General features: G+C 33.3%; 1 protein-coding gene across 1 annotated transcript in view; it reads right to left on the bottom strand.

Annotated features, from left to right (window-relative positions):
- The window catches only part of LOC123538853 (uncharacterized), a 109,940-nt gene that overhangs the window by 58,680 nt on the left and 38,598 nt on the right, over nucleotides 1-12,662 (bottom strand). Inside the window, exons 13-17 of the mRNA XM_053529684.1 lie at nucleotides 12,228-12,350; nucleotides 10,591-10,761; nucleotides 9,023-9,193; nucleotides 7,446-7,613; nucleotides 4,364-4,788 (exon numbers count right to left, since the gene is read on the bottom strand). Of these exons, the coding sequence (XP_053385659.1) occupies nucleotides 4,364-4,788; nucleotides 7,446-7,613; nucleotides 9,023-9,193; nucleotides 10,591-10,761; nucleotides 12,228-12,350 (1,058 nt within the window). The remainder of the gene's footprint in view (nucleotides 1-4,363; nucleotides 4,789-7,445; nucleotides 7,614-9,022; nucleotides 9,194-10,590; nucleotides 10,762-12,227; nucleotides 12,351-12,662) is intronic.

Here is a 12,662-nt window from a genome sequence, read left to right as displayed (position 1 = left end):
ACACAATTTTGTAAGAACTGTTACATGTCTTCGTGTCTTTAAATTAAGTTTAATAGCAATAACATCCAAGTGCTTTCACTTCACATAACTAAGTTACACACCGTTTTAAAGAACTTTTATTTCTTAACAAGAGATTTTTTTAAGGGAGACAACTTTTGAGAATGTTTGAAATATCCCGTGATGCGAGACAGTAGAGCAAAAGATTATTGGATAGGTAGACTGTTGATAAAGAACTTGTTCGTTTACCAAAAAATTCTGTGATTTGGTGATATACTGATAAGCCTTAATTCAAACAATAGTTAATTCTGCACTACCGTAACTCTATAATGTATCGCTTTATCGTGCGCGACGTCTGTGCATGTCAATATATATATAAGGCTATGCTGGCGTTGCTTTATTACATATATTACAGTTGGAATGTTTTCATGTCTTCTATGCAGAAAGTGAGTTAAGATATATTCCAACAGAATTAATTGTTTGAACAGCCATTTGAAAAGTAATCCAGACAATGAACCGACCGCCATTTTAGGCAAAGCGACATAATCATTCTTTCACTAAATATGGTATTTATAACAAAATCATGAAAAATTAATGTAGGACTTTGATTCATTGTATACCCTTTTTATACATGAATTAAATCTAAATATATTTGAGCCTACTGAATAAGATTATCTAAATTTAATTGTTATTCATTGATTCGTCAAAGTATGGTAATGCTCGTTTCTTTAGAAAAAGATCGTGCACAAGATGGCCGTTATAAAGTTTGAAATGAAATTTTAATATCGCTGTACGTTCAACAGTTATTATTCGACTTTTATATTTTTCCCCACTTTTTATTAATCCTTTAACTGAATCACTAGTCGAAAGAAAGAAGAAAATCATCCAAGAGCAATACGATTTATATGAATATGGTAATTAAAAACATTTGCTTTTGTAAGTATATATATAATTTAAATCGCGAAAATATATTATTTGCCGTTTAGCATATCTCGTTAGATCGGCCAACATCGGCGTATACCGGTTAGACCCGGGTACTGCCAGGAAGTTAAACATTTGCCTAGACTCTTGCAAGCGGCGAAACGGCGTACGCCGCGAAAGAAAAACGAATTTGCCTAATAATTTTACAGACACGCATGCTTTTGACAAGAAGAAATGTCGGTATCGGTTGTAATAAACATACGCTTTTCAAGTTTTTAGAAATGTAGGGCTTTACTTAACATTTCTCTATTGTAAATGCATGCTACAGATTTGGTATAGCGTGAAGAACAATGCGGGTCCATGTGCACATATATTAATTGTCACGTTTTATAAATCGCCCATAAATGAATCCACGATATGTGACCGGATTTAATGAATAATTCTAATTGTATATTGAAATATTTTCATAAAAGTAGCATGAATGAGATATTTGACGTATATGGATGTTGCGTTTTTGATATTCTTTAGTATACATAACTGGAGAATACATACTCTTGCACCAAATTTCAGCTTCTAAGACATACAATTACAGTCTCTTATTATTGATTTTATTCTTCACAGGTCCAACAAACTTTAAAGTCTTCTTGTATGAAATCCTGAAGTCACAACGATCTTTCGTAAAAATGTATACAATCTTTGCATTTCTTTTTACTCTAAGCTTATAGGTACTTAAATGGCTGGCAATATTTCGACTGCTTTAGAACTATATGGTCGTAAATCTATAGAAATTATATTGCACTTACGACCTTATACTTCTAAGGCATCGATTTGTTAATAACGGTTGAGAACCATTTTCGTTCAGCTTGATAAAAACGGGCAGTACGTTGAATTCATAGCTATTAAAAACTTAATTAATAGCATCTATAAAGTATCTATATAGACAGTTGTCCAAAATATGTTATTCGGTGTTCCATAAATTTTGATTTCATATTCCGTTTTACGTAGCCTTTGCTTTTAGAATTTCTCTGATTGTTTGTTAAGTACTGAGCTTTACAAACTGCCTCCTGAATTTTTGAATACATGCTGAACAGACTCCATCAAATAAGTCTGCTTTTATTTGGTCTGGTCACGTTATATGCTGATAAAGAAAATTATAAATGGGTTTATTACATGTGGAACATTCGGTCAAAATTTCTCGGTGTCTGACATTTTAGTCCAGTAAAGCTAGAGAAAGGTTTGAACTAACTGCAAAAGTTTGGTTTGATGCTGCTCGAAAGCACATACTTATAGCTATTTCCAGAAAAAAAAATCGCCGTCCATAGGTGCTAAGGGATTTTTTCTACGGGCCGTTAAACTTTACGTTAAAAATTTCGTTGTTACATAGAATTCGAAATTTTTAATGGCGCTAACTGTACCCGTTGGTGTCGTCATCGGGTACATGTCAACAAGTTACAGCCGCCATTTTTTTCAAACTTGATGCAAACTGTGGTTTGAATTGTCATTTTCCAACAGAATTATCGAGATGTGAATGTTTATGTGCCTGTGGTGGAGCTTGAATGATAATATGTATAAAATAAATGCAGTTTTGCTACAGGCAGCATTTCTCGCAAGCATACATATCTTTTAAATAGATCGTGCATTCAGACATAGCTGGATTATATTGTGTCTTTGTAAAGAAACCATTAAGGGTTTGTTCTAATGACATCACTGAATAATGACCTTCTTACATAACACATTGGACGTTGTGTAATAGAGATATAGAAACATATCATTTCTTGTATTAAAAGTATAATTGTAAACAATCGAGTTTTTAATACATTTACGACGCATCAGCATAAATGTGTTTCTTTTATGGAAATCAGTCTTGTACTATCCTTCTTTTTGACTTGGGCACTTTAAATCGGATGGTCACAATCATATTTTACCCACATATGCACAGACAGTAGTGTAGGACATATAATGAAACAAAAGATGTAAAAATAAGGAATTACTCCGATTTTCTTCCAAAATAATACCAGATTTAGATAAAAGATATAGCAATACATACGGCCAATTTTACATAAATGTACCTAAGGGAAGGATGTTTGGTTCAATTCCAAGCCTTCTTGTTCAGCTTCTGTTTTTCACACTGTGGCAAGAGAAAAAAATCTCAAAATAAAATGTCATTTGTGCGCATGCGTCGGTGATATAATATTTTACCGTTTACACACATTATTATATATTTGAATAAAGAATAAAGCCAGAGCAGAAATATTAAACTAAAATCAAGCAAACTTTAGTTTAATTGAATAACTTGGATTGCAAACACAAACCATTGTGGTATTATTTTTTATGAAAAGACGTTAAATGAAAAAAGAAAAAGTCAACAACAAGAGGGCTAAGATGACCCTAGGTCGCTCATCTAAGTAACACATCATAATAGGGTAAACATGTTTTGACCTAGTAATTTCATGGAGACAAATATTCTGGCCGCTTTTCATTAAGATTGAACCAAAAATGTAACCTCTTAAGTGTAAACAAGTATTTTCTTTGTTTTGACCTAGTGACCTGGGCTTTGACCCCACATGATCCAGATTAGAGCTCATCCAAGATTACAAACTTAAATTGTGGTCTCTAGAGTGTTATCTGATCCATTCAGTAGTTACCAAAATATGTTCATTTTAGTTAATGACAAAGGGAGGTAATTTGAAATAAAATCAGTCCAGAGTCATCTACCTTGATAATCTGAGACCACCTGAAGACATATACTTGAACTTTCTAATCAATCACGTGTACATGATTAGGACTGGTGAAGAAAGAAAAATGCAAAACAATGTGAAATATAGCAATTTTTGTTAATCAAGAGCACATAACTCTGGTTCTACTAAACTGATTTATCTCTTGAAACTCATCCATGATCTTTGTGTAAATATTATTTGGACTGGCGAAGAAATGATATTGCTTGAGTGTAAACAAGGCAAAATATAGCATTTTTTGTAAAATAAAGGGCGTGTAACTCTTGTCCTAATGGTCAGATTTCACTCATAATCGAACTCGTCTGAGATCTTATGCTCATACACACTCTGTATAAATATGATTTGGATTGCTGAAGCCATATCTCTGGTCAAGGGCACATAACTCTGGACATACTAATCCGATCTAGCCTATAATCAAAATCTTCCGAGGCCTTGTGCTCAAAAACATTGTGACCAAATTTGGTTAAGATTACTTCAAAATTGCGGATGCTTGAGTGTAAACAAACTAAATGTGAACGGACGGACGGACATTCATCGATCCTAATAGTTCACCATGAGCCTCATGGTGAGGTAAAAACCCAAACAAACAAACATACATACAAATGAACAGAAGTCATTAAACGTTCTCACTGAATTTTATTCTTGACTAATTTTTTCTCATAGTATAAATCCATGTAAAAATAATTTTTATAGGAATTGTAATGAGATTAATTGTCAGGGTAGAGAAGGAATCCTGTAAAGGACGAATGATACTCCATGTAAGTGTTCGGTAATGGACCAGTACAAGAACCAAGGTACACGGTATTGCCCTTGTTAAGGTGGGTTACAATTGACTGAGATATTGCCGCGCTTCCTTTGTCTGTATCGTCGTCTGTTGGGTCGATCCTTAGATAAATTAAAGTTGATTGATCTTTGTAAAGAGTACAAAATGCTTGATCCACTCTTGTGCCTGCTCGTTTCTTCACAAGTGTGACAGAGAAGTGGTAGGTTCCAGGTATGGAGCAGGTGAAAGTCCCAGTTGATCTATTGAAGTCCCCGCCATGCTGGTATATTGTGTTATTGAATGTCAGTTTAGCAGTACCGCTGAAATTGCTGTAGCTGTAAGGATGGTCGACCGAGAAGGCAGAGACGAGCGCTAAATTATAAGGTATACAATATGTATCTTTTAACATGTAAGACCAAATAAACATTTAAAAAAGTTCTTAATTTCATTAAGAATATAAATGATTACTAGTTACAGAGATACATGTAGTAATTTCTGTCGGTCGTTATACTTCTGAATATTTAACACACCTTTTTCGATAGAACTCAACTTATCAATTCTTTATACTGTCTATAGTGCGTTACATTCGAAATGGCAGGGCGGAGTTAAATAATGGTAATTTCAAGAAAACGAGTAAAATAGATAGAACAATATAATTATTTAATTCCGTAATCTTCGGTAACCAACGTATTAATTCAACGCATTTTGGTAACATGTACTACATATCCTGCACAATAATGTAGTGGACCATCGCGAAACCACGCCCCGCCAGGTCAAATAAAATGCACTATAAGAGGCCCCCTGTTTTAAGCAGCCACTTAAACAACCAGTCTGTAAACATTTCCAAAACTGACGTTTCGTCCTTATTTAAACTTGTTTTGAGCAGCCACCTGCCTTAAGCAGTCAGACAGCACTCAGAGTGTGTTTTCCCCTTGACTGGCTGTTTAATATAGTGGGTTTGACTGTACACAAAGGAACTATTATGCAAGGAATTTATTTTACTAAGACAGTTTGAAGGAACAATTAAATCTTTTAGCCGAATGGATGTCTATTGTTTTGCTATTTGTCTTGAAAACGCGCATTGTCAAGTATGCCGATGACATGATGAACAAAAGTTTTGTCTGAATTAAATTAAAAAGGCATCAGAAGCAATGGTGGTAATTTCTGGCTAACTTTACCGCAGATTTATCTTTATACAAATTTTAATTGACGGTATCATGTCATGATGAAAACTATTTGGTTATTGACTTTACATTCAATGAAATATAATAAATTTAAGTTAAATGCAGTCATCTACATCTATTTCTGGTTTGGTGTTGTTTTTAAACATCAATAATCACACCCTATGGCATGATAACGCGATACCACAAGACAACATGAGCCCGGATTGGACATCGTTACATTTTTCGGAAACTGTTTTCGTTTTGCAGAAAGTAGATCTATTTTCAATTTTGTCTATAAACAATGTGAATCAATGAAAACCAGATTCCTATCAGGTTTCGAGGATAGAAAATCTTGGAGTGAACAACAACAACACGTAAATAAATATTATAGTTTATCAACGCGTTTCGGTAGTTCGTACCTTCATCATGATAAACAAACATAATTATGTGACGTTACATTTGTAAAGCCCTAGGACATAACAACACAATAATTCCCTATAGTGAATATATGAAAAAGAATAATAGGGAACAACAAAAGCTTGTCTAGTATCTAGAAACAAATGATGGTAGTTTAATTTGAAAACAACCTTTGTGTTTAAGCCGTACGGATATAAAGTTTTCAACTTGTGGATCCAAACTGCCACTTTACACAAACGGTTCATATTGTTTTTAACAATATCAATTGGTATAAATGTGAAGTCATTTAAAGAATGACCATCAGAGTTGAAGTGCACAGCTACATTAGTTAAAAAATCAGTATCAATGAAGTTAGAAATATGTAATCTATGACTATTCATACGTTTTGACACAGATTGTACCGTCTGTCCAAAATATTGAATATTACACTTTTTTTACATGTAATCAAATATTTAACACCATTAGTTTTGCAGTAAGTATTTTGGCTTAAAATGTTTCATGACTACTAAATGTAGAGCCAACCGTTATACTGTTGCATTTTGTTTGAGGATAGAAAATGGCATGCAAAGGAATATTTTCTGAATGAAAAAGATCACCAAATAATCACACAATAAACGACCCTATTTTCGGTTTCTCTGATTCACATTGTGTATAGACAAATTTGAAAATACGTAACTTAACACGAAAACAGTCTCCGAAAAGTGTCACGATGTCCGATCCGGTGTCATGTTGTCTTGTGGCGTTATCATCTTATAGGGTATTATTATGGCTAGCTATGCTTAAACATTGTGTAAAACAGATAAAATATCAAAAGAGGTTCAACCAGAGAAACTTTTGTAATAATATCAAATTACGAACGTATTGATTAGGGTTTGCCTGAAAAGGAATGCTATACGCCTAACACCCTACAAGGAATAAGATGTAATATTTGTCAGTAATTGGAATTATAACTGCTTAAACGCAAGTTTTAAACTTTTTTGGATCAAAATTTGCAATAATTGAAGACAAAAAATATCTAGAAAATTTTCAATACGATTTTTAAATGTTACTGAATGCAAGCCAAATAGATATTGCCTAGCGGCCAAAAAAGTATTCATAAATGTATAAATAGATATTTTTCAAGCTGGTGGGATAGTGTAAATGGAGATGATATTTCAGTGTCAAAATTAGGAAGCAAACGGTCAATAATAGCCAAGCCTCACATCAAACGAAGAATCTTTGTGTGAAAATACGGACCGGTAAAATTTTACAAAGATGTCATTCTTATTTCAGATGAAGAAAAAATGTATTTTTTCGCACACGTATGAATAAAAGAATCTGATCATGATCTCCGCATATCCTTCACAAATGCATGAAATAAAAGACATCTGCATTATCACTGAAGTATAAGTCAAGAATTAAAAAAATAAAAAAAACGATGAAATGAATAATATAGATTAAAGCATATACGTTGACATCTTGTGTTGTTACATGTTTGTGTTTGCTGTTCATCACCAATGCAGTATTGTCCAAGAATAGAGGGTTTAGGGTTAGTACATGATCTTGACCTTGACTGTATTCCTCCACCACAAGACACACTACATGTAGACCAGTTTTCCCAATCTGTCCATCCGCCATCTTGTAAATTGCAGAAAAAACACAGGCATAATTATAAACTTACTTTTATTTATAATGATTTCAAATAAAAAAAGAAAGAAGAACCTGTGAATGAGTATTTTTTCAGGGACATTTCCCTTCTAGATTCAGCATGTTAAGGGTATTTAGGTATTTTGATAAGCGCGTTTTACACATACATGGAATTTAAACTGCTAAATACTAAATATGAATTGAAAACTCTAATACATCACAAAAAATGGATTTTCTTATTACAAGTGCTGTTATAAATGATTGCTTCAATCGTAACGTTGACGTATCGATGTGTATCGGCCATAAACCTGACAATAGAAAAGGCATATAAGTAGTGGTAATAACCATACAATATTACAAAAGATAAATAAAAAACACAAGAAATATCGGTAAAACCGATGGACGCTCCCCGAAATTTGCATATTAAACAGAAGTAGAATTTACTGACTGGGCACATCTACTTTACTGATGTTGAATGATCAAAGGGCAATATCTCATTGAAAACTCATTCCAACGGAAAAGGAAAAAGCATGCGCACGTTCTCTTGAGAGTGAAGCGTTCTATGAATTTCTGCTGTAGTTTACTTATGTTGAATAATCAAAGGGCATTTTAATCAGTGAAAAATCATCCAATCAAAACACGAAGATAATATGCGTAAAATTCTCTAGAAAAGACAGTTAAAGGGTATATGTCTTGTTTTTTTTTTTAAATTGAACGATTTTATAGGATACTTTTTCAGCTTGGGTTTTAATGTTTAAATGTTTGGAAAGAAGCATAACGCAAAACATTTCTATATAGGCATTCAGTTAATTGTTTCTGACCAAATAAGGTAAACGGTAGAATATTCGCGATATTTACACAGGTGGCAGTAACGTACCTAGGATACAGTATGGGTCCATGAGCCATATGCACTTAAACCTATTACAATTATAATGTTTTCTTAGGAAAAAATGACAAAAAGCCATTTTGAAAAAAATAGCACCTGTGACAATGAGCCATGATAAAGGTGATCAAGAACAGTTGATAAGGAAAAACATTTATAAGGAAATATTGTTTTGAAAAAAATATACGGGCCTGGAAGCAATGCACATGTCAAACTGTTCTTGATCACCTTTATCATGGCTCATTGTCACAGGTGCAAATTTTTTTCAAAATGGCTTTTTGTCATTTTTTTCCTAGGAAAACATTATAATTGTAATAGATTTAAGTGCATATGGCTCATGGACCCATACTGTATCCTAGGTACGTTACTGCCACCTGTGGATATTTGAGGTACATATATGCCTATTTATAATAAAAGCAAGTTCGTAATTTTGCAGCAAAAATAGCCCTATTGGAAATTTCTGATTTATATTATTTTGTTTCTTCCAAACAAAAGTAGGTAATGTCCATGCACGTACTAGCACAAGGTTGCTGTAGACATATTCTGTCGTCACGTGACTCTCCGAAGCAATGATTTCCAAAGAGTGATGGGTACGGATTTGAGCATGAACGATCTCGTGTCTGGATGCCAAAGTCACATGTCGAGGAGCAGGAACCCCAGTCCGACCATGTCGACCAGCCTCCATGAACTGAAATCATTTAATTAGTTTGATAGCGTACAGCTGAATAATAGACCAGTTTGTCAAGCAAGATATTTATTTGCGAGTCTCACTTTTAATTTTTTGTCTGTTCATTTGACATCTTTCAATATAAACATATTGTTTATAGGGCAAAATGAAACTTAAATGACGCATCTTACTGAATTTAATCCGCAGGAAGTGTTTGTATTGACGTGGATATTTAATTTGTTTTCAACTTAAACCTCGTGAACAATATTCATTTCATGGATAAGTACATACTTTTCAAGTGACAGTGACAAGTAATTGGTCGCATCCGAAAGGAATCAATTATAGATAGTATGCCACATGTGTCGAGCTGGATTGCGATCACAATTGTGAAATCCTAGTACAGTCGAAACTCGGTATCTCAAACTCGCTTACCTCGAAATTCCGCTTAAGTCGAAGAAATTTTCAAGTCCCGTCAAGTTTCCTTCTTTATATATGTAATTCAACTTCGGTTACGTCAAAATTTGACTTACCGAGATTCCGGATGTGTCGAAAGGGATTTTCAGTCCCGTCAATCAAATTCAAGTGCATTGTGAACTCGGTAAGTCGAAGTGAGAAAAATATGCGATAAAATTTCACACATGTCATTGTGAATGTGGTTGGTTTTTAACATATATCCATGTTTATTGCCTAACCAGAAAGCCATGATGCCGACATATCAAAGGTGCGGCGATTATTAAAGTGAGATGATGTCATACTTGTTTGCACGTGCCATTATGATCATTGTTTGATGTAAATTATATTTTTTAATCAACAGTCATTTGTTTTTGAGACGTTATGATAATTGCTTTTGATTTAAACTAATGAATCACATTGTTTTTAACGTCAAATTTCAATAAAATACATTATTTGCGTATTCATAAAGGATCACAAGTATAAACTTTATAATTTAGTATCATGCAACATACACATAGAAAGTTAGGTATTCGCTTTAGATTACTTGCTTTGTTGTACAATTTGAGCTAATGAAAATGTGACATTTTACCACAGTCTATCCGGTTTTCAAAAAACAGTTCCAATTATTTTTTTCAGAAGGTTAGGTATGTTAAAAAGTAATACAGCCACTTTGATCGAATGGCTTGATAGATTCAATAAATAAATCAAGTACAGTAATGAATCAGTTTGCGTTTATACCAGCCATTTCTCCGCCAAACACATACGCATTTTTACGATATCCCATGATCTAAGGAAACTTAACGTACTGCACCACACTGCTTGGCTACGTGGTGTCACACGATCCCAGAGATTAATTTTTTTTTTATTTCTTCGTTGCGGCAGGAGTAAAATAAATTATGACACATGGACATTCTACGAGCCGTAAACTGTACACAACGATTTCATAGTTACATTAATACATATACCTGGGCACAAATCTTTTGTGCATTGCATGGTCTGAGAATGCTGGCCTGTACAATTAGCTCCCCCGTGTTCGGGTGCAGGATCAGTGCATGTTCGGGTCCGTACCTGCGTCCCATTACCACAAGTGACGTCACACGAAGTCCAACTAGACCAATGAGCCCAGTTGCCGTCGACTGAAATACAAAATCACTGTTTCATGCAAATTATCCAAATAAGACTTTGCATTTAAATATATAGAACAAAAGTTGTATTATTCACAAAAAGGAATGTAGCCCTACTGTAAAGATGTTTAGAGCCAATTCAAAATGAAGAATTATCTACAATAACATAATCATGACTATATAAATCTATTGTATACATTAAAATGGAATAGTAAATCAAAGAGATCAAACAACTAAAATATCATTCACCTTGACTTTGTTAATGTTGACTAGACCGTTTCATCATTTATCCGTTTTTGTCCCGTCTACTACTTCGTACGCACACGCACGCACACGCGCGCACACACACACACACACACACACACACATACACACACACACACATATATAAATATATATATATATATATATATATATATATTGATATTTGTATTTGACTGTGCAGTTCATTCAATACATAACCATTTAGTATTATGGTATACAATACATGAACGTTACGAAAGTGTGAGGCTTCCACTTTAATCACAATTACGTATTTAACAGTGAAACGTACGTATACAGTTTTGTTTGTTTCTTTCTTTCACACTGTTATAATTGATCAAGGCTTTAAAGGTGGTCAATCACATTTAATCAACATTTAATGACATTTTTTACTTTTTGTATATTCTGGTAGAGAATTATTTAAGGAACAAAAAGACCGATTACATAGGGTTAGATTCCTATTTGAAATGTATATTTTATTATTTTTATAAAATTTTGTAATTACTCCCCTTTAATATGAAAGTATATAAAACGCTGGGTATTTCTTTTTATTTCGATACAATGTCTAGTTTTACATTTGCATTTGATAGACATATCAACTATTGAACAATCTGAACCAAAATGCAAGTTTTAAAGCTGTGTGTAGCTTCTTCTGAATTCATTTATTTCCAATCTATCTTGGTTGCGCAACCAAGATAGGCAAAGGGAGGTAATAATAATTTTTCAAACTTGCGTTTCTAATGAATTCCATCTAAATACATAATTTTTAATGCAAATATTTTACAAATATATTACAATATGTCTAATATTTATACATTTCCTTAGGCAAAGTATGTTTATCAAATTTATACTTATGATAAAATAACTCTATCTTGGTTGGGCAACCAGGATAGGAAAATGAAATTTTAAAAATACCTCCAGTGAAAATCTAATTTGTATTAAGTGTTAAGTGAACATAAATGAGTGTAAATGATCAGATGCTAAAGTTTCGAACAAATCCGTTACATGGCCAAAATCTGATTATCCACCTTTAAAAATTGAAATTAGAGATCTCTGAGATCACAGAATCGTCTTCTGACGACGGTTTGTGGAAAAAATCAAACGTTGTATCGTCGTGTCACGTTTTCAATGGGTATGTGTCATAACGAGTTGCCGTTATTAATGCAGAAGCAATGTAAATGTAAGTTTGAAATATCTAACAACGTTTCTATACTTACCCACATTACACAGACCACAAAATTTGGGACAGATCAGCTTAGCATGTGCTATATCTTTACATATTTGAAACAGAGAATGAAGTCTGGCACAGTCCTCACTATAATCATCAACGCATACAGTTGCTGAAACAGAAATACGAACTTTCCAAACTTTACGATCTAAGAAAACATTTCGTAAAACAATTTATAAGAAATCAGACAACGGAAATTGTGTAAATAATTCCTACAAGCTTGTCAAATTTTGTCCTCTTTGAAACTCAATCATTTTTACAAATTCAGCTTAATATATCAAACTATCTGTATTAAGTTAATTTAAGGGTTGACGAGTTTCACCGTGAATGATGACCTGCGTTTTAATTTTGTTATATTTAGATACAGTAATATGTGTTATGTTTTGCCAAGGTAATCACTATAATAATATTTTTGAAAATTTGT

The sequence above is a fragment of the Mercenaria mercenaria genome, chromosome 18, assembly GCF_021730395.1.
Source record: "Mercenaria mercenaria strain notata chromosome 18, MADL_Memer_1, whole genome shotgun sequence".
Classification (NCBI taxonomy): domain Eukaryota; kingdom Metazoa; phylum Mollusca; class Bivalvia; order Venerida; family Veneridae; genus Mercenaria; species Mercenaria mercenaria.
Note: the sequence above shows the minus strand (reverse complement) of the source record. Positions and strands in the feature narration are given on the sequence as shown.